The sequence below is a fragment of the Haliaeetus albicilla genome, chromosome 10 (genome assembly GCF_947461875.1).
Source record: "Haliaeetus albicilla chromosome 10, bHalAlb1.1, whole genome shotgun sequence".
In the NCBI taxonomy this organism is placed as follows: Eukaryota; Metazoa; Chordata; class Aves; order Accipitriformes; family Accipitridae; genus Haliaeetus; species Haliaeetus albicilla.
The window spans coordinates 30,628,424-30,651,189 of record NC_091492.1 but is presented as its reverse complement, the minus strand read 5'-3'; the positions used below and the strand labels follow the sequence as shown (position 1 = coordinate 30,651,189).

Here is a 22,766-nt window from a genome sequence, read left to right as displayed (position 1 = left end):
CAGTTGGGAGTGCTTAGAGCTCATTATCTGTGGTAGTGAAGGCAATAGCTTGGAGTGATCCCTGGGAATGGGGTCCCCTGTGCAAGTGCCATCCTGGCAGAGAGCTGGGGACCGTGGGGGGACCTGGCAGTGTTTGGCAGCTGGTTTTTCTTGCTTTGACTCTACTTGTCCTGCTCGGTGGTGCCAAGGGAGCAGAAGCTGCACACAACCCCGCATGTGGGGGCATCGGGTAAAGAACCCTCATCCCGTTCCCCAGGCAGGGCGAGGGTTCAGTCCCAAAGGAGTCTGGCGATGCCAAGAAGGGCTTTGTCACAGCCACGAGCAGGATTTAGGCTTGGGCACAGCGTGGGGCTGAATGTCCCCCAACACCACCAGGTTTCTGCTTTGGGCAGGGTTTCAGCGCTGCCTCTCCATGGCAGCCAGTGGGGATGAGGAGGGTCCCCCCTTCTCTGCTCATGCAGCCCCGTGCTTTCCGGGCTGTCGTTGGCGCAGCTGTTGGCGCAGCCGTTGGTGCAGCCGGTGGAGCCGTTGCTTGGGAACAGCGGTCGGATGCAAACAGAAGCAGGGCCTGGTGTGCCGGTGAGCTGTGGGGTCCCCAGGGGGTCCCTCGGGGCAGTGGGAGGATGGGACAGTTGGGGAGGCACCAAGGCCTGGATGGGGCTTGGGAAGAGCTCGGCAGTGACCCCGGTGAGACCCGTGGGGCTGTGGCTGTCCCTCAGCACCCGTCCTGCCTGCCAGGGCCAGAGGGAGGGTTTTTTCCCAGGGCCCCCTTTCCACTCCTGTGAAAGCTTTCTATGTGTAAGATTTTGGTGTCAGCTCAAATCCAGAGCCGTGAAGCCAGAGATGAACCAGCTGCTGCCCAGGAGTAGCCCTGCTGCTTACAGGGACGGTGACAAAACCCCATCTGAGGGGAAATGTCCATGCCCAGCACGGCATGCGGACAGACAGGGAGGGAGCCTGATCTCAGCTGGAGTAACCAGGGCTGTGCTGGGCTGGCTTGCATTCAGTGGGAGCGTTGCTGGAGCTGAAAAGGGGCTCTGGCACCAGTTTCCCAGCTTCACAAGTGCCCTTTCCTCTGGCTGTGCCAAATTCCAGGTTGTTGTGCAGCCAAGCCCTGGGGGGTGTGTGTGGGGGGGTGTTTGTATGTATTTCAGAGCATCTCTGTGCCCCAGCTCCCTGGAAGGAGGGTGAGGATGGATGGTTCACATGAAATTACACTGGACGACCCAAGCAGGAGAAGAGATGGAGTAAGCAGCGAGCCCAAGGAGACATCCCAGGACAGACAGACAGCTCGGGAGATGGCCGTGCTGCCTGAGCAGGTGAGGGCAGCTCCACCACAAACCCTGCCTGACACAGGGTTAGAGGGCAGGTCCTGACGGAAGCAGAGCCCCTGACTCCAGGACCAAGGGGTAATGTCTCCCAGGCATGGTTTCTCCTGAGACGTCCCTGGGGAGGGGGAGCGGGGACCCTGCCAGCAGGGCTCGGCAGATGCAGTATCTCTGCGTAGTCTCAGGCCAGCCATCAATATTTGCTGAGAACTTGAGCTGCCCGAGAGTTACATGAGCAGGAGGGAACCTGGCCTCGTCCCCATGCTGAACAAAACGTTATATTACCTCCCTTGGAAACAGAAACGGTGTCCAAATGAGGTTTATACCTTGCATGAGAGATTGCTATAGGAAACCAAGTAGTCCTGGGGGCAGAGGCAAAAGCTGATGTGGATCCCAAGAACAAGAATTAAGTGGCCAGTGCTCAGACTGGGGAAAGCCTGTCTGGGGGCTGCTGCAAGCTCTGACACCCCAGGGCTATTTAATACATTTATTAACAGGCTGATGAAGGGCCGAGGAAGGTGGTGGTGGGATTTTTACCCTCGCTTTCTGTATGTTCACTGGGCAGTATGGCAAGAGGCACTGGCAGCAGAGCTGGGATTGCTGCAGAGCCCTTTGCAGCCATCTCAGCCCTGGTCCCAGGACTTGATTCCCCTGGTTTTAACCTCAATTTGCCATCACTCCCTTTCCAGCTGTTGTGGTTTAACCCCAGCCAGCAACTAAGCACCATGCAGCCGCTCACTGACTCCCCCCTGCCCCCAGTGGGATGGGGGAGGGAATTCGGGAAAAAAAAAAAAAGTGGGTTGAGATAAGAACAGTTTAATAGAATGGAAAGGAAGAAACTAATAATGATAACACTAATAAAATGAAAATAAGAATAATAAAAGGATTGGAATATACAAGTGATGCACAATGCCCAGTTAGCTCCTGAGCAGCAATCACCCCCCAGGCCAAATCCCCCCAGTTTATATACTGGACATGACGTCACATGGTGTGGAATACCCCTTTGGCCAGTTTGGGTCAGTTGCCCTGGCTGTGTCCCCTCCCAACTTCTTGTGCCCCTCCAGCCTTCTTGCTGGCTGGGCATGAGAAGCTGAAAAATCCTTGACTTGGTGTAAACACTCTTTAGCAACCACTGAAAACATCAGTGTGTTATCAACATTCTTCTCATACTGAACCCAAAACATAGCACTGTACCAGCTACTAGGAAGATAGTTAACTCTATCCCAGCCAAAACCAGGACACCAGCCCATGACCATGTGCCCCTTGCAACAGTCAATAACTGTTCCACGGGGAATAGTCAGGACATGGAGAGCAAAAAGGCCAGACTTTCTGCCTTCAAAGGACTCATAAGTTAGTTTTGGAGAAGAAACTCGGGCATCTTAGCCCAGGTGATAGAAGCTGCCTGGAAGAGGTTCTAGTGTGAGATCCGGGATGCTGTGGATGTGCAAAGAGGGCAGGATCAGATGTGCAGAAAGATAAGCAGCGACTGGTGGGAAACTTTTCCCTGGTACAAATCCATAGGCAGTTTAGGAGCAGAGGAGTATCTTGCTGTCAGAGCCTGCCCTGAGTGACGTAGGTTGGATCTGAGACATGCTGGGGTGCATTCCCATTAGCTGCAGACTAGCCCAGGAGCCAGTGCGCACAGAAACCTCTCTCCCTTTCCAAGGACCCCCTCGCTGCTGCCAAGGAGAAGAAAGGAGCACCAGAGGGTGCTGGAGCAGATCCACTGTTGGGTGTCCCGTGGTCTCCTTCAGGGATGGGGATCCCAGACACCCTGCCCAGCACCTGGGCTGCGAGGCAAGACACGACCGCCTTGAGGACTGCCCTGGGAGAAGACACTGCTGGGACAACACTTTTGGAGGGTGCTGGACCCCCTGGACCATACCCAGCACTGCCTGAGCCCAAGGGGACCATTTCCAACCCTCGTTCAGGCTGCAGGGAGCAGGAAACACAAGAGAGGAGCGGGGAGGACGATGGGTGCAATGGCTCTGCCAGCTTGGTGTGGGCAGCCACGCCAGGGATGCTCTTCCAGGAGGACAAGCAGACCAAACTTCACCCCCTCGTGAGTATCAGTGGGCACAGTGCCATCATGATGGTCCAAACAACACACAGTACTCCTGCCCAGCTCTCTCCCATCACCGCAGAGGCATTTTGTGGCTTTTTTTTGTCCCGGCCGCTATGTGCCAGGGACAAAAGCTCTGCCTCTTCCCTGCAGAGCCTGTCCTGGGTGTTGGGCTACAACAGCAGCCTGGCTGTGCACAGCCTGATGGACGGGGAGGACCGGGTGCTCCTGTATGTCTCCTCCCACACGGTGGTCATCCACGATGTCCTGGGGAACAGGCAGTCCCACCTGCAGGTCTGGCACGCAGCCCGCGCATCTTCCTCCTTCCCTTCTCCCGAACTCTCTCCTTCTGTCTCTTTCTCCTGGTGCTTAGGTGCCACCCATAACGGAACCAAGGAGCAGCCCGTGCAAAGGAGTGCGTCGTTTTGCTTGCACGCCTGTTGCAATTCCCAGCACGTGTTGGTGGAAGGTGCTTTGTGTTGGATTGCAGCAGTGACCATGAGCGGCACATGCAGCATGGCCCCTCCTCTCCGCTGCTTCTTGTCTGGGGGAGCTGCAGTCAGCGCAAAGCACAAGGACAGGGTGATGGGCTCGGAAGAGCCTGTGAGAAATGGGGTGCAAAAGTTGGGCTGGAAGAATGAGAGTGGAGGACCCTTGGGAGGGAAGACAAGGGGAGCTCATGAGCAAAGCGGTTTGATGAATGCTTTAGCCATCAGGTCTGGAGTCTTCGAGGCACTTTGCTGCTTCTCTTTCCCCAGGGCCACATTAATGTCATTTCTTGCCTGTGCGTGAGTGAAGACAGACGCTGGGTGGCAACCGCCGATCGAGGGCCAGATGCTCTGATCATTGTGTGGGACTCCTTCTCCGGGTAAGCTCCCTGGAACCTCCTCTTTGGAAACCTCCTGTGTCTGGTAAATCGCTTAGGACACTCCAGCCTCAGCTGAGAGTGAAATGGGAGAAACGTGGGGATGGGGTAAAGTGGCCAAGAAGCCAAAAGTGAACCAAGGGCTTCATCATCCTCATATCACCCATACCCACGGGACACCGAGATGGGGCTGAGCTCCCCCAGACTAAGAATTACATCACATCTCCAGGCTGTAGTATTTTCTTAAAAGATGACTGGTGACTTGTTTCCCAGAGCCATTTACTTGGGAGGAAGGGATGGAGAGGATGCTCAGCACCAGCTGCGGTGCTGGCTGCTCCCGCTTCAGGTGCGGTGACAGCGCCGGCGGTTGCAGAATCCCTCCCCGCCATGCAGACCGGGGTGGGCTGTGCCATAGATTTGCCAAGCAATTGCCGTGAACCCACTGTGCTGCCATGAGTCCCCCCATGAGGACTTTGCTCCGTAGGATACCGGTGCGCACCATCTTTGAGAGCCATCCAGAGGATGGGGTCAGTGCTATTGCTATTTCCCAGGATGCAAAGTATTTGGCAACCTGTAGTGCTGGTACAGTGCAGGTAAAGAAAATATCTCCTCTTTTGTAGCCTTGTAGGATAGATCCCTGAAGTTTTTCCTAGTGCAGTGAAGGGGAGGGGGGAATTCAGCTGGGGCGAGCAGAAGAGAGGTGGAGCAGGTTTGCAGAGTGATGGTTTGGTTTTGCCAAGCCACTGGAAGGCAGACCTGGATTTCATTAAAGTGAATGCTGTGGAGTTAAGAAAATGGATCTTAAGCTAGGATAAAAGCTTCTGAATCCAATGCCTTTCATTGAAGCAATTTCTAACATTATTTCCTGAAATTAAGCTCTGTGCTGCCAGGACATGTTGGGTTTATCCTGCTCCAGTCTTTTATACCCTCCCCATCCCCTGCAGCTGGAGGGAATGGGCTTCACCTGGCTCCCCTGAGCTCCCAGAAAGCCACAAACATCCCTTGGGTTTTCCCTTCTCTGCCAGAGAGTTTGTGTTTGGAAGTGGACTTCACCCACAGAGAAACCCATGTGCAGCACGGAGCTGAGGCCTGAGTTTGGCCATCAGGTGAGTGACTGCGGCCGAGGGGTGCAGAGGATTGTGACTGGGCTGGACTGGGCAGCCCTGTCCTCACCTGCTCCCCCCCTTCCCGGCATCCCCAGTGCCCTCATCCAGTATGGGGCTGCTGGTAGATGCTGGCTGGAGATCGAGGCAGGATCACACCCCATCCCTGCTGCACCCCAATGCAGTGGAGCGTCTCGGGGCTGTTATTGCTGCTCCTCTGCTGCCTGACAGACATGGGATGTGGAGGGGACCCTGGTGGCATGTCCTCCACCACAGCCCTGGCACTGGCCAGGGCTCATGGCAGGAAAAGCCCATGGCCCTGCTGGCTTGTCCCTGCTCACAGAGGAGAGAGCACAGCTCTGGTGTTTCACAGGGAATTTGGCCTCTGTTTTCAGTTCGGTGCAGGTGGTGAAGCGGGCTTTGGATAAAAGCAGACGTTTTGCATGAAAGAATAAGCAGAAAGCATTGCTTAGCCTGGTATTAATATGATTCTAACCTTTTAATTTCAGGATTATGTAATTTTTAACCCCCAAAATCCCTGTGAGTTTGTTAGCAACAGCAAAACCCAGGTGATATTTTACCTGTGGGTAAGTAGGGACATAGGAAGTTGTATTTCTGGTGCCAGATGCGCTCACAGAGGGTTGGAAGGTGGTGCAGGGGGCCGCACACTAGCAAAGCAATGTGGGCGGCGGAGCTGGATGTCTGCCCACAACTGGGGTCTCACTTTGTTTTGCAGATCTGCCCCTGCCCTTGCCCCCCTCGACCCTCCCCACCCCCTGTCCTCACTAGACTCGAAGGTGATCTGGGCAGACCGTCACTCTCCCTCCACTCCCACACTGGGGTCGGTCCCAGCTGTGGCAGGGATGCTCTCCGCCTCTGCCACCCCTGCTTTCCCATGGGCCCTTTGTGTGCCTCGTGCCAGTCAGCAGCTTTTGGGAGAGGAGAGGGTGTTTTGTGCTCTCTGGAAGGTCTTGGAGCCTTTCTGCCCCAGGAGCCCTGCTCTGGTTACTACGGTGCGGGGCCAGTGCCTGGGTGATGGGGAGGGGACACACTGGCACTACAGAGCACAGTTCCAAAATGCTTGTCCTGGACATTTTCTCCACTTTCTCCAGGACGATGCCAGTTTGCAGTACGGAGCGCCGCTCCTGAGCAGCCAGGTGAGCACAGGGGGGACCACAGCATGTCACCCTCTTGGCTTTCCTTCTGGCAGCAGCACTGTCCCTTCCCATCCCCTTAAGCAAAAACAGTGGCCATGTCCCCAGCCTGTCCCCCTCAGCCTCCTGAAGGGACAAGCCAGGATTGCCTAAGCTGAGGTCAAGAGGGGCTTTCTCTCCCAGAGATGCCCTGCTGCATCTTTTCCTGGGGCTTTTGCCTCTGATGACCCTGCCAGGGACAGGGAGGGAACATCACATGAGGGACCAAGCAGAAATGTCCCTGCTTGAGGAGGATGAATGCACGGCCTCGCTGCTCTCTCTGCAGACCTTCAACAGTGTGGTGGGACACTTCAGCCAGTCAGTTTTTCATTTTAACAACTCCCAAGCTCTGACGGGCACCTCTGCTGGGAAGCTGGTGGTGTGGGATGTGGTCGGTCCCTGCACCCCCTCCAAGGAACTGCAAGCCAAGCCGCACAGCATGAAGGCCACCAAACTGGTGCCTATGCAGAAGGACAGCCTTACTGTGCTCAAGGTGTTTGAGAGGTAATGGGATGGCAGTTTTCAGTAGCCGTAGGTGCAGTCCTTGGACATCTCAGCTGTGGGAATAGCAGAGCTTATGTTGATGAGCCAAGTATTGCAGTTTTAAGTCACTTGGCAGCGTGTGAGGACCAGGGAAATTAATGCAGGAAAGTGCTGCTGATTTATGAGTCATTGCTCCGGCTTTTTCAAGCAATGAATTTGGCTGGGGGGGGGTAGGTTGAAAACTCCTGGTAATGTGATCCCAGCTCTGCTGGAGTAGCTCAGATCACTGGATTGCCACTATCACGGAGCATCGTGGGTGAGTCTTGCTCAGCCTCCTGGCCTTTACCGGCAGAGGGAGCAGACAGCCACCAAACGCCTTGACAGCCTTGGGGACAGAGCAGGGGACATTGCAGGGACACAGCAGAGCCTGGTCGTTTCTGCACAGCCCTGGGCTTTCCCCCTGCACATCTCTATGGGGCTCTTCTCATGCACTTGTGCAGAGAAAAGGGGAAGAGATTTGCTTCTGCCCAAGGATGCTATCTGAGAAATATTTGGGAGTTCTCAATCAGTGTGTTGATTAAAGCTTTCCCTTCCTTGTAGCTGCATAGTAACAGGTGATGTGAAAGGCCAGGTTAAATTCTATGACGGGCAGCTGCAGCTCCTCACCTGCTACAGCCACAGCAAAGTGGGTCCCATTCGGTCCATCTCTTTCTCCAAAACCCCTCCTGATCCTCCCAGTGCCTCCCCAGCCTGCTCCACCTCCTGCATTCCCAGCAGCCAGCCCTCCGTCATCAGGTGAGTGCCCCTTTATGAAGCCAGGTCTTCTCCTGTATTTGCCCTGCAGCTTGAAAGCTGGGGAGGTGGTCATCTGAAAGCTGCCCCATGGGCTTCTGCTTTGGCCGGAGCAGGTTTCAACTCTGTACTCAGGCTTTTGGGCAGGACAGGGAGGGAACATGCCCCTTTACGCTCTGCAGATTTTCACTTTGGGTATTTGTCCCACCTGCCCACCAGAGACAAGCAGGGGGATGTCTCCTGGGCAGCCCGCCTCTGCCTGCACAGCCCCCAGGCATCTCCCACCAAAACCCGGGTGGGGCCCAGCACATCTTAAATTCCAAACTTGATGTGATGCCTTGGCACAGGTGAGAGAAGCGTTAACGCAGGCACGGAGGTGATCCGCTGGTCCTAGGGCGCACAGCTCCTCTGTCACGTACCCAGCACACCAAGCAGTGCTAATGCTGAGCCTCCGGCTCCAGCTGGGCCCCTTAATCCTCCCCCCCCCACCCTTAAACCCCTCCGGTGGATGGCTATTTCCAGTTAGATTTTATCATGGCTGGGCAAGATAATCGGGACAGTGGCAGTGCAGAGACTGCCCCAGCGGTCATAGCACCAGTGCTGGGCTGTACCACGTGGACCCAGGAGCTTGGGACAGCCCCAGCCTGGTCACCAGCCCCTTTCTGCTCCTCTGTGGGACGTAGCTGTGTCTGAGGATTTATAGAAAGTCTGCAGGCCAGACGAAGCTGTTCTGTGGCTCGATCCAGCCTGCAAACCATATGTCTGTCACTCCTGTTAAGGCTCTCCTGGCAACGTCTGTCCTTAGCCACACATGTTTTCCAAAGAGCCATATGGGACAGATTCCTCTCCAGCCTGGAGCAGCGCCCTGGGGAACAGTTTGGTTTTCCCTGTTGGTCTCAGTTTTCTTGTCCCTCTTTCTGGGTTGCTGCTGCAGCTCCTGCCGTTTGCAGCTGCTCTGGGCAGCACAAAAGGCAGAAAACCAAGGGGGAAGCCTTGAGCCTGCTCATCTCACCAGGCTGATGGGATCAGGTATGGCTGAAGACCCCAGCTGAGGCATGCAAGAGGTGCAGCATCCTTCAGTGCCTGGGCCAGATGCACATAAGCCGATGGCCGTCATGGGCCAGCTAGCAAAGAGGCTGCCGTTTCCCCACTCAAGCTGCCTGTGTGATGCAGCCATGCACATCTGTCTGTGCAGCTCCTAGATCTCTGTGTGGTCCTCTCTTGACCTTTTAACTGGGCCCAGACTCTCAGTCCCCAGGCGAACTGATGACTATACATATTTGTTCTGTAATGTGCATAATTATTCAGATGTCAGCTTTACATGTCACCAATTATGCAGTGGGACCCTCTTCACTGCGTTACGGTTGGCGTGGCTGAAAGAACAGACAGGCAGCTGCTCCGTTTGTGGTGCAGGACTGAAACTGTCCTCTGACCTTGTCCATGCACTGCCGTCAACATGGAACCACTGGCAATGGTGACATGGAGACATGTGAAAAGGCTATTCAGAGTATCTTCAATTGCTCATTTGTCTGTCTCACACACCAGTGACTTGCAAACGGCAAAAGCTACACAGATATCATTCATCTTCTGGCTTGCCTATCCAAGTAGAAAATGGCTCCAGTGCCTTCCCATGGAGATTTACCAGGTCATGAATACAAAGTGCCACCTGCCTTCCAGGTCAAGAAATGTTTGCATATTGCATATTGCAAAATATAAGTGATTGTCCTGCTAAGTTGCCAAAAAGAGACTGATGTGTAATATAGCTTGGAGGGACGTGAGCCAGCTAGTCTGAATCATCAAATTCTGTTTCTCTCACACTAAACAGGAACTTTATCCTTTCAACCTCCGATGCAACTGTGCTCCATGTTGCAACAGACAGGACAAACTTTGAAAAAGTCATGGAAGAGGCGAAGAAAGCTGTGAATGCTGTTGCCTGTCACCCCCGGCAGGCCCTTGTTGCCGTGGGGAGTGACTGTGGACTGCTGAAGGTGTGGGACTACCAGCAGACCAAGCACCTCGTTAGCAGGATATTCACTGAGTCTGGCATCCAGTGCTTGTCCTATGACCCTAAAGGTATCCTGGCCTTGTGACCTCCCCATGTGCCAAGCACTGGGCTTCCCGGAAGGAACGATTGTGTTGTGAGAGTTTTTGGGTATGCTTTTCAGGTTATTTTCTGGCTGCTGGTTTTACTGATGGAAGCGTTTGCATCCTCGATGCCATTTCCCTTCAGTCTAGCTGCAGAGAGTTCAAGTTCTCACGTGGTGCCATAACTCATATTAGCTTCTCTCATGATTCAGAGTACTTCGCAACTGCTGTAAGCTTGTTTTTTCCTCTCGGTGATTTATGTGCGCAGCTTGTGGTGCAGCTTTCAGTGGGACTGGGAATTGCCAGCCATCCTGTGAGACACGGCAGATCAAGCAGTGCAGAGGGCTGTCCCTCCCCAGGGGCTTCGTGACTCTGAAATGCTTTTCCTGGCTTGAAGAGTCACTCTGCAAAAATGTCACCAGTCACAGCCGCTCCACAGACCTGCTGCTGGCAGCGTCCCATCACTAACTTCAGTGATAAGCCTTAGCTCTGCATCCATCTGTAGAAAGGGCTGGAGCAGGGATTTCCTCTTGGCTGGTGCACTGCAAGGGGGGTTGCTCCTTTGGTCCCATGTCTCAGTGCAGAAGTGTTCAGGCAGCGTTGAAGCAGTTTGGCACAGAGGTCGTAGCAACTGGGGATGATCTGTACAAAGAAAAAGACTCCTCCTTCATGCAGATGCCAGGGCACAGCAGTGGGAAGCACCTTCCTTGTGATTTCTGGGGAGTCACTGAACTCTATTTTCTGCCCTTCTGCTGTGAGAGCATGGCAGGGAATGGCCTCCAGCCAGCTAGGATGCTCTGGCCAGGCTGAGGACCGCTGCAGTGCTGCCCTTGGGAGCAGCTGCCCAAATCTGTCTGACCCAGTGTTTTATCTGGCTGTGACTCTAACCCTCCTGGTGGGACTCACAAAACTGAAAGGGCTGAGTTAAGCCTGGAGGGAACATGCAAAGCTGCCTGCTGCCAGCCAGGGGATGTGCCCAGGGATCATGGCTCATTGACAATTGCGCTGTCGTTCCAGGATGAGAAATACTCAGTGACTGTTTACAAGAGTGTCCTGCAAAATGGGAGCAGATGCTGGGAACACCTAGCGGGGCTGCACTCCCACTACAAACCCATCCGGAGCATTCTCTTTGGGGTCCAGTTAGACAGCAACGAGCCCAGGCTCCTGAGCCTTGGAGAGGACCGGCAGCTGGTAGGTTGATGTGAAAGTGTAAAGGGCAGTGGAACTTTGTGGGTAAAGTGGGGGGCTGGACAAGGGTATCGAGGAAGACACTCAGTCTTTGGTTCTGCAGCTCCTAACCCTCTCCCCACCAGCTCCATTGCAGGCGGTTGTTTCTCAGCCTGGTCTCAGGGCAGATCTGCCTAGGGTTCAGGGCTGAGGCTCTGCTACTGCGGGCTGCTTGCTCCAGTTGGTGTGAGAGATGCTAGATCCAGTTAATCTGCAAGGTCCAAGGTACTGGCAGACCACAGGGGAGTTGCCGTGTTTCCTTCTCTTCTCTCCAGGTTGAATATGACCTGAACAGCAGCAGCAAGGACCACTTGGTGGTCTTGCACAGGGACCGCATAGAGCAGATGGCCGTGCCCCTGTGCTTGGCCTGGTACCCACAGCTCAGCACTGAGTCCTTTATCCTCACTGCCAACAACTGCTACAAAATGAAGCTCTACAACACGACGACCAAAATGTGCAGGTAGAAGAGAGATTCATGCCTACCACTGCCTGGGACCCCCATCCTGACTATGTTCTCCTCTGTCTAATGCCTGCCCTACTCCCACCCATGAGCATGTGTTTGCCCATCTGTGATGCAGATCTTGAGATTACTCTAGGGCCCCCAGGTTGCTCCATCCTTGTGTCCACTCTGCTGTTCACTAGCGTGTCATCTAGTAAGGTTGCGGCTGCAGGTGTGTCTCGGTCTGCCCAGCATGTTGGACTTGAGACACAGCAGTTGGACATCAGATAAAGAGTCAGGAGCCTACATGAGCAAAGCACAAGGACTGAATGTTCCCTGAGTACTAAATGCCTTTCTTAGCACCAGTGTGGTCCATACGAGCCAGGGTCCCTGTCCTATCCTGTCCTCTCAGCCAGCAGCACAAAGCCTTTGCACCCACCACACCTCCCCTTATCTACCCATCCTTGAGCACAGCAGCCGTTCAGAGAGGGAAAATGTTTTGTGAGCCCTGCAATGGATGAAAATGTTGTTTGCCTTTAGAAAGACCCTTTTGGGACCAACCTATGGCTCCGCATTGGAGAAGATACAAATCCTCCCACCAACAAACTCTACGGACCCCCAGAAACGCTATCTGGCATACATTACAAAGGACAAGGTATGGAACCCCATCCGCCCCAGCTGTACAAGAGCCCCCACTTCTAGAGGTGGTGGTCCCTGGGGGACTTTCACTGCAGACAAAACCATGCATAGGCTGGTCCTGCCCAAGAGCTAAGCGAGCTCCTGGGAGGAGGATGCAGTGCTGCCCTGGCATGCAGCCCTCCTGTGGGACCCCCAGCCCTCCCAGGCTCCCTCTTTCCTTACAGGTGGGCTTGCAGATTTTGCCTGTCGATGGCAACCCCCACAAATCCTCAGCTTTCATTTGCCACCCGGATGGTGTCTCTGACCTTGCTAGCTCCTATGATGGATGCTACATCTTTACAGTGGGGGGGAATGACCGCACTCTTATGAAATGGAAGGTCAACCTAAAGTGAGTACTGCAGGAAGGAGAACAGAGTCTTGTTACGGCTTTCCACAGCTGTTTGTGTCCAGAGGAGTTAAAGCCAGTTCTCCCAGCTATTTCTGTGCTTAGCCCGGTGTATAGGGTGGTGCTGCACCCATGGGGAAACACAGCAGGGTGCTGCATGGGGAGTGTTTCTTTGCTGGGCTTTCTTAGCACAGGTCCTTTTGGGGCAAGTGACAAAGCTGTGCAGCTTCACTCTTCTTCCACAACACCATGCCCGCGACCAGGCTGACAAGCTGCATCTGGCAAGGAGGGTCACAGGGTGGAGGACAGGTCCCAGCACTCGTGCAAGCAGGAGACCAACCACTTGCTGAGAGGAGGATGAAGCGAGGCTGGCAGCATCTTTGCTCAACCCTGGGGGGTGCCAGCTCTCGGATACCTGGCCTGCAACTGGGTTTATTAATAGTGGAGCCTCATGCCCTGCATTCACACAGGTTCTCCAAATGCCCTGGCTCAGCACCTACAGACAGCATGTACCAGGCTGGGATGGTGGCATGGCAGTGGGGTCAGCTGAGATTGCAACAACCTGTCAGGCCCTGAGAAGCTATGTGGTATAGCAGCTGAAACAGGAGGGACAGAGTCTGGCGGGGGGGGCTTTGCTTCCCTCTATGTGATGTAGCCACATAGTCAATAGGGGGGATTAAATCAGCAGATCTCACAGACGGTGGCCATAGCACCTATAAAATACTCCAGTCTGGGAAATGGTACCCAAATGGTAAGAAGTTGAGCAGAGGATTTTCTGGTTCTTGTGAGGGCTTGGCCAGTGTGATGGGGGATTTTCGGGGTTAGGCAGGGGATCAGAGGAGCGGCACTGGCTGCAGGAGGAGCATATGGGGCAGCTGCTGATACAAAAGTGTCTGCTTTCCAAATGGGATAGGCCAGCATTTGCTAGGAAATCCTCCCTGCATTTGAAGACTGGATTTAGGACAAGCCACCTTAATCCTATAAAGCTTTGCTTACATGAGTAAATGGACTGCAGTAAATGGGGTGGCTGGAGGAGTGAAGGCTGCTCTTGCAAACGAGGATTTCCAGGCTCTGGCCCAGAGCGTCAGTGATAAACCCTGCCAGGTTTCTTCCGCCTTTCTCTACAAGTGTGCAATTTCCCTTCTGCCAGCTCCCTTGGGCAGCGGTGCCAGACGCGTGCTCCCACGTGGCAGGTGGGTAACACGGCAAAGGCAGGATATATATTTTGGTTTCTTTGCACGTCAAGGACCAAAGCTGCTCATCGCAATGCGCCTGCAGGGCAGAGGGCTCTCCTCTCCTGAGCATGGCTGCAGGCACCCCATAGGACACATGTGTACATTGAAAGGGAGCAGGCAGCTGTGAATGAGCTGAAAACTGCCAGGCCAGTTCACCTTCACGCTTCAAGGACTGGAAAGGGAGCTTAGCCCATGTTGGAGCTAGAAAGGGTAGATGGCGCGGAATGGTCTCTGTCGGTCTGTGGCTTATTCTGCATGTCACCCAGGTTTCTGGCAAATCAACCCCACGGGAACTGGCTTTTAGCCCTCCCTCCTGCTTTTGCCTTTTGGAGTGCACCTCTGAAACACCGTTGCCCCTCATCTTCCTAGGACAAAGGCTTCATGGTTAAGACACATGCTGGTCCTGTGTAAAACATTTCTTGTAGGTACCGCTCACTCCAAGGAAAGCCCAAAGGGTGCTGAGCCAGCTCACCTTCATGTGCCAGAACAAAGGAAACCTGGGTGGGAAAGCAATGGGCTTATTTATTTTCTTTTCCACTTTGTGTGGCTTAAGCGGTTGGGGGTCAGAATAAGCGACATTTTAAGGAAGGCAATAGAATATAAATGATCCTTCTTTATAATGGTTGGCCAGGGTCCAGGCAACATTGCATTTCTATGTAATTTGTTTTTGGAGCGAAGCTCTTGATGAGCTAATTATCATTTTATTGCTGCTTCTGGCATCTTGTGCATCTCCACTGTGTTTAATACCCAAATAACTTAATTACGAAAAAAGCATGAAGCTTGCAAAAAACCCCAGTGGAAGCAGCACTACAGAGGTGTGCATGAAAGCTGCAGCCTTGCTGCCAGGCGTGGGGTATTATGTGGCAATGCTACGCCATGATTGCACTACCAGGCTTGGTTTCCTTTTTCATCTGCACAAGCTGAACGGATTCTTTTGGCTCCAACTGCCTATGAAATTGAAACAAAGAGGTGGCACTCAGACGCTTTCACTTTAATGTAGACTGCACCTGCGACACAGTCACCCACCACAGCAGAGGAAGTAGAGTAATGGATTGCACTGAGTTATTGGGGAAGAATGTGTTAGATCAAGGAACAGGGAGCTTAGGTTTGTGTGGTTTATTGCAAACACCAAGCCCCAGCCCTCTCTGCATGTTCAAAACGCTGATCTAGCTAATTCATCTCCCTCAATGTCTCTATAAGGAAGCAGGAAAGCTAAATGCCAGACACCAAGCTCAAGTCCATGGAAAAGCTCCTGGCTCCCAGCCCTGTGCTCATTCCACTAAACAAGAGGACCATTCAGTAATAATTAATTCCCACACTGTGCTATTGTATGTAAAACCTGGGTATGAAATATGCTGTAGAAGTGCAGGCTGATGATAAAATAGTATACCGTTCAAGGCAATGCTTTTCTTCCTGAATTCTGAGGCCCAGGGATTTTATTTATTTATTGAAAGTGTCTGTGAACAACGACTAGAAAGGGAAACATGAAATCTCTCCTCACATGAACCCTTCCTGTACCTTCTTTTCTCTGCTTCTGCCAGTGCCTTGGATGCTGCTGCTTCCCTAGGTGGGGAGGACTTGATCCCATTCTACAACCTACTGGATGGTGGCAGAGAAGGCGAATTCTTCAGGGTAATTATGCTCACCGTGAACGCTGTCTAGCAACATCTGGTTGGAGTTTAAGATTAATTTATACAGGCCTGACATTTCTTTATTTTTTGTCCAGCTTGCCTTTAACAGCAATCTCATTGATATGCCTGCTAGTAAATCTTAAAAGAAGTCTTATCTTCTATGCCTGTTGGTAACTGAACTTTACAGTATCTGCTTGAATCCCTCGCAGGAACTGGAAGACTATTTTTACTATGCACAGCTGCGCAGCCATGGTATCGATACACTGGAGACCAGACAGGTGTCAACGCATATTCCCTTGGAGGAAATTCCTTCTGTAATGAGAGCAATGGGATTTTATCCATCAGAGGAAAAGGTCGGTCCGTTGTTTTTATTGTTGTTATTAAGAGAAAAAAGAGCCAGACTGATTGCATTTACCAAGTGTCCCATGGGTCAGATTCTGACTGTTGGCATGCTGGATGGCTCGAGAGTTTATTTGCTGGCTTTCAATGTATTTAACCTGGTCTGCATCAATATAGCAGTAGTCAGAATCTGGCAGCAAGTTCCTCAAAAAGTAATGGTTCCTCACTAGAGAACAGGGCAACCACAGGGGCAGGCTGAGCAAACCTGAAGCCTGATGGTTCGAAAGTGTTCAACAAAAGCTGACCTCTGGGTCTTCTGGAGGTTGAATGCTCTGCCACCACTGCAGAGGTGGGTTTCTTCAGAAGGTGAACTGAGAAACTTGAGGAATGAATCTTGCTTCGGGCAAGCAGGCCTCCAACTTTCCAAAGTCCATGGGCTAAAGTGCCTTGAGTGCAGGCAGCGATGTGCTCTGGTCTCTTTGTGACTTCTACTAGTGGCTGAGCTGCTTTGCATGCAGCATGTGGTTGGTGGGCCATGGGCTAAGTCCCTCCAGGTCAGGTGCAGACTCAACCAGAACGTCCTATGTGTGTTACCAATGCGGGTGGGAATGTCCAGCTCCATGCAATCACTCATTTGGACATTTACAGAGCCTCTTTTTTCTTCTGCCTGGGACTGATGAAAGAATGATTTTAGATGGAGACAGCAGCTTTTATTCCCACAGAACTTAAAGCTCTTTCATAACTGATAAACTCTGCAGAAGCTCTCTCTGAGCTTGCCTTTCAGGTTGCAGCAGTGGAGCTTCCTATCAAACATTTCTCAAGAGCTTTTAGCTTCAAATTTTACAGCAAAGGCAACTGATTTAATAAGGGTGCTGCTTCTTCCCCTTTTGTGGCTGTTTCTACAAGGCAGTTTGTATTGTATATAAACCTCATCTGTAATGTTGTAACCTGGCAAAAGGGTAATTAAAGCGCATACAAAAAAAAATTAGTGAATCTAATGCAAGGAGATTTAAATAATGACCTCTTTGCAACAGCTACAGCCCTTCAACGCAGGAGGGGTTCTCCCAAGGGAAGCGGTACATTGCTGTGCTCCCTTCATCTTTCTGCGGGGGAGGCTGCGTTCATCTCTGCCATTGCACAGGAACCCCACAGGCTGCTGAGATGGTGCTGTGAGTCAGTGCCACCCCATCTGCCTGGGCATACTCTCTGCCAGGAGAGCCAGCAGATGGGAGGCAGGACCTTTGCCACAGCCACCACCTAACAGACTTGCTTTGGAGTCCCTGCAACCAGCAAATGTTCATCTGAGCCATGACTGCTCTGCCCTTGTGTCAAGCTGTGGTGTTATCCCCGCGTACTTTGTTAGATCTTTTCCTTGGGTTATTACTTTTTCACCTCTTGGGGGGAGAGAGAGAACATACTCCCCTGGGAAATATCTCTGGAAGAATAACTGTTAACCCTCCCTTGCCCCAAATAAAAATGAAACCAGAATTTCAGGCATGGAAACAGAGGTGCTAAGCTGTTGTGAAGCCAGGCAACCTACAGTTTGCTTCTCGAAGCAGGCAGGACAGTATTAAAATCGAGAGAGAAAGTTCATCTCTCTCTAGAGTGTTTTAATAAAGAAAAAGCAGGAGGGAGGAAAGGCAGCCTGGCCTGACTAGCAAAGCTTTTGGGAATTGGTGTTTTTCTTTTGTCGTTCAATGGGGCTGATATAAAACCTAATCGCAGATCAGGCGGAGCCGAGTGAAAATGACTGTTCTTGCCTGGCATGGCATTTGCTACGGGGAGAAATATAAGGCTGAGATTTCCCCTTTCTCCAGGCTTCATTCAGTGGAAAAACTTGTGACACAAGGACAAAGGCCCAAGGCTGAATGCAAAGTCCTCCCCAGGGAGATCTTGCATCAGCTTCCCTTCCTGGGGAGCAGCAGGCTTGGTATGTGTTGGCACAGGGAATTCTCCGGCATTTCTCTGCTGCCCATGTATCTCCAAAGGGGCTCCCTCCTGAAGCATGAGTACAATGAAGGCATGGAGCAGATCCTGCCTTTCGGACACACATCTGCACAGCTGCCAGCCGGGCAGACTCACAGCACCAGACTTCAGGAAAAACAATAGTATCCAGCACGGCCAGTGCTTGCCCGCTTGCCTGAGAGAAGAGCAAGTGATCCAGCTGTGCAGGAAGTCAGCCCCACTGAGCAAACTTCAGATTTGGCTTGAGAAGTGGCAGAACTGCACCAGACCATGTCGGATCGGTGGGGGCGGGGGCAAGATTGCTTATGCTGGCCAAGGTGTGTATATACTGCATGCAGCCTGGTTATGTCAGGACATTCATGCATGTACTTTTGTAGCAGGATGGTATATTTACTGGTTTGTGGTTTGCCTGCCCACTGTCCCCAGAGTGGAGACACAGCTGTGGCAAAGGTAACAGCTGCAAAGTCACCAAGCGCCTAGCATAAGAAAATAGAGGAAACCTAAAATGACTACGTATCTGTTACCCTGTCTTTACCTAATTTTGTCATAACAGCAAGCGTGTAACTGTTAGCCATGTCCATCCTCAGCTGCTGAGTGCTAGCTTATTATTGGGATATGGTCATGGCATCTGTGGTACCAGTACGTGCACAATTATGGTACATTGGCATTCATGAGATCGGAAACTGGCCCGATGCTCTTCAAAAAGAAAACGTGTAACAATCTGTCTTGCCTTGATCTTTAGATTGAAGAAATGATAAATGAAGTAAAATTCAGCAAGTATGCGGATACTGGAGAACAAGTGACAAAAATCAATTTAGGGGATTTTATCAAACTTTATATAAATCATCGACCTGCGTTTGGCTTGTCAATGAAAAAAATACAACAAGCATTTCACGTTCTTGGTTATGATAATGAGAATGGAGACAAAGTTATTGACAGAGGAGACTTACTGTTGCTGCTTCAGTGCAGAGGTGAGTTATTTCTTTTCTAATATTAGTTTTATGCTTGCTAGTTCTGCCTTCAATTTCAGAACGTATTCACTGCAGCAAAAAACTAATCTGGAACTATAGCCTGGTAACCAGGGCAGGCGTGTGGAGCCACCTGTCTTAAAATTTTAAATTGAATAATCACATCTATTGTCTCAGCTGCACTTCTTTTACTGCTCTGGAAATTTCTGCTGGCCTGAGGTATCTTGTCTGTCATATGATGAGTATGGATCTTCGTGAATTGCATCCTTCTTCCAGTAAACCCTTATCTGAATCGTTGTTCCCTCTTCCAGTCACACAGTCTCCAGAAAGGTAGTATAAAACTGAAAAAGAGCGGGACAAGAAAGGAGGAATGAAACTGGTCAGTCCTGGACTGCATCTATGTGTCAAAGACTGAAAAGATGGGATGGTTTAGTTCAGGTGAATCAGGGAGAACACTGTAAAGATGTGTGTAAATATGCTTATGGTCAATGCCACAGAGAGGTAAATAACAAACTTCTATTGTCTTGCTCCTGTTGCAAAAGTGCAGTTAAGGATTAAAGCAGGTAAAGGGAAATGCTGTTTAACCCAGTATATCATTGTCATGGTTTAACCCCAGCCAGCAACTAAGTACCACACAGCCGCTTGCTCACTTCCCTCCCAGTGAGATGGGGGAAAGAATTGGAAGGGTAAAAGTGAGGAAACTCATGGGTTGAGATAAAGACAGTTTAATAGGTAAAGCAAAAGCCGTGCATGCAAGCAAAGCAAAACCAGGAATCCATTCACCACTTCCCACGGGCAGGCAGGTGTTCAGCCATCTCCAGGAAAACAGGGCTCCATCACGCGTAACAGTGATTTGGGAAGACAAATACCATCACTCTGAACGTCCCCCTGCCTCCTTCTTCTTCCCGCAGCTTTATATGCTGAGCATGACATCCTATGGGATGGAATATCCCTGTGGTCAGCTGGGGTCAGCTGTCTCAGCTGTGTCCCCTTCCAACTTCTTGTGACCCCCCAGCCTACTCGCTGGTGGGGTGGGGTGAGGAGCAGAAAATGCCATGACGCTGTGTAAGCACTGCTCAGCAATAGCTAAAAAATCCCTGAATTATCTACACTGTTTCCAGCACAAATCCAAAACATAGCCCCATACTAGCTACTGTGAAGGAAATTAACTCTATCCCAGCCAAAACCAGCACAATCACCTGGTAAAGCTCCTTGCTACAAAGATCCTTGGAAGCCAAGGATTGAATCAGTGTGAGAAAGGTTAGTTATTTATACAGATGGTGTGAATATCCATAAATAGATACATTAGATAGAACAGTTTCATAACAGATCTATAACCTTATGCTTCGGGGCATGAGCCAACCACTAACTGGGAACAAGTGCTATGTCCAGGTTATTCCAAAATACTAGATCAAGACTTTCTTGCACCTTCCTCTTCCTCCTCTGTGTGGAAATGGCTACAGCCATGGACATGGGGCTACACGGGCTGCGGTCTGCCCTGTGCCAGGAATTCTTCAGTGGGAATAGAAGCACAAGCCCCTGCAAGCGCAATGCAGCCTAAAGAGCCATCTGCATCAGAATTTCTCCCTTTGCTAAACATTTTTGCCCAAAATGCAATATGCAAGAACAATTTTCCTTAGAATCAACATTTTCCTGTGTTGGGATCATGCATTTTGATTGGTGATGTGTATATCTCTATCTCAGAGAAGCCGAATCTTCTTTCAAACTGTCCTGTTTTGTTTGTACACTGTCCTTGTTCAAGTTGCCTTCTAGTTTTTGTGCTAATGACACCATAACCCAAGAGGCTGGTATTGCTTTGCTGTGTACAGGAGAGCATATGACAGAGGACGAGCTGGTGCAGTGTCTGACCACCCTGCTGGGCAGGCGTCCTGCAGGAGGAGGATCTGAACCGGACACCTATGATCCCTCAGGTACAGGACTAGCATTCCACACAGCACAGAAGCAGGATCATTTCAATTCCCAAACAGAGTAATTTAAATTGCAAACCCATTACCCTGTTAGGCCAAGAGCTGTCAAAAACACTCAGGTGGGATTGCAAAAATAGTCGTAGAGCTATAGATTGTCCCTCATCCATGCAGCAATTGCATGGGTGTATCTAAAAATAAACGGACAATGAAATGTAACTGGGACCTGACAAGATTACACTGCTGTTTATCTGCTGGCTTGGAACTGAAATTAGAAACACACAGTGGAAGGTTTACATGCCAAAGTCCACAGGCAAAAAGGAATCCTACAATATGCAAATTACAGTGTTGATTTCATCCAGGCGGCAATGCCCATTGTAATGGAGCTGTTGATAACTACCGCATTTGTCTACAATTTATGTCCCAGTCTACATCAGTCTAGAACACCAAATTACAGCATTGATTTCAGCCAAGTGGCATTGTCCATTGTAATTGGAACTGCTGACAAGTGCCACATTTTTGTATATTTCATGTCCCAGTCCACACCAGTCCAGAACTACATCTGGTTAGGGCCATTGGCAATGGGCCACATGCAGCGAAGGTACAGCTCCTGAAGGAACTGCCTAGCACTACAAACTGACTTTGAAATCCCTGGATTCCTTGGGATCCTAAAATCATGTCAAATCGCCGGTGTGTAAAAGTTGCGTTTGACCCCTTGACTCTTCTGAGGCACGGACCTACTGCAAGTTGAGGCTCGCAGCCTCGCAGATTCAGCAGATTTGATCCCTGACAGGAATGCACCAAGTATTAAGCTAGTAAACCAATACTTTTTCATGATTACTTTGTACATCTTTAAAAGCATTCCATCCACTTACTGCTGCTTATAAATTTTACCAATCTGGAAGGCCATTTTTACATTGCTATTGTGTGTTTTGTGTTGATGTTACTGCTCTCCAGGTGCAGCAGCTTTGACTGAAGAAGAAATTCCAGCAGAAATCACAGCGGAGATATTCGCTACTGACATTCTTGGCTTACCTATTGCTGAACCAGAAAAAAAGAACAGAAAAAAAAGAGATGAATCTTTGATCTACGAAGACTCAGAATCATAGCTGCCACAAAGTTTTCTACTCGTTCCTACTTTCCAGTCTCCTCTCCTCAAATATCTGCAAAATTTCTATTTTGTGTTTATTACAAAGTAAAGGTCACATAGTTTCATATTAATCAAACTCTAGAATAAGCCCCCAGTTTAGCACATGCCACAAACCTACGAGATCAAACCTATGTAGGGCAACACTGGGGTGGCTGTAAAGAACGAAGCAGTAGTTGCCGCACTGTCTTCTTGCATTGGCCACCCTGTCCTTGGCTGGAAGCTTCCTAGAATTCGTTTCAGGTGGGCTTATGCCAGATGCAGTCTATTTTCATTACATTAAGACAGTATTTATTTGTGAAACTTGACAGCAAAAGAGCAATCGAAAAGTATTGTATTGATTAAATACACTGATAAATGTAGTGTACAAAGTGCTTGGATAGGTTAGAATGGATTTGCAATTATAAATCCAACAGACGTCAGTAAAAAAAGGAATGCTGTGATATACATTAAAACCAGATTTCCATTTTGGCCTTTAAAACTTACTTTTTCTTTCTGAAAGTAGTAGTTCCAATTAGTAGTGTAATACCAATGGGACAGCATCTTACTGTGTTTGTATAAACAGCATAATGAGGCTGATATAAGTTGCTGTAGAAAGATCAGTCAAGTGCTGTTGAACAGGCTTCCTTCTTTACATCATCCTCAGCATCAATTTGAATAATAATGTAGGCCCTCAAGAAGCGTTCCTTTCAGTGGCAATGTTTTTTAAACAGAGATCGCTGTTATGTACTCTGAAAGTGTCTGTGATTGTACAATTAGTACAAACGGCAAGGTGTACACTAGGTGCAAGTTAATGAAGGAGTCCAGTGGCACCATGACCAGAGCACACTGTGTATGCAACAGGAGAAATTTTCTGCAGACCATTGCTTCGCATGTAACACTCTGCCCATTTACTGCTATGTTCATGCACTTCCATGAATTGGTGGCAGAGCAGATCCTCTGCTACTTAAAACCA

General features: G+C 50.5%; 1 protein-coding gene across 1 annotated transcript; it reads left to right on the top strand.

The window, feature by feature from the left end:
- The first annotated feature begins 1,058 nt into the window (after positions 1-1,058).
- CFAP251 (cilia and flagella associated protein 251) lies at positions 1,059-22,292 on the top strand. Its single transcript, XM_009925725.2, has 21 exons — positions 1,059-1,319; positions 2,995-3,390; positions 3,544-3,684; positions 4,149-4,258; positions 4,740-4,848; positions 5,281-5,361; positions 5,868-5,945; positions 6,471-6,515; positions 6,838-7,055; positions 7,635-7,829; positions 9,652-9,899; positions 9,992-10,140; positions 10,929-11,102; positions 11,414-11,598; positions 12,118-12,232; positions 12,441-12,604; positions 15,378-15,468; positions 15,677-15,820; positions 18,514-18,742; positions 20,569-20,670; positions 21,622-22,292. Exons 1-21 carry the CDS (start codon positions 1,194-1,196, stop codon positions 21,771-21,773), a joined length of 3,252 nt encoding a protein of 1,083 aa, XP_009924027.2. The 5' UTR covers positions 1,059-1,193; the 3' UTR covers positions 21,774-22,292.
- The last annotated feature ends 474 nt before the right edge of the window (positions 22,293-22,766 follow it).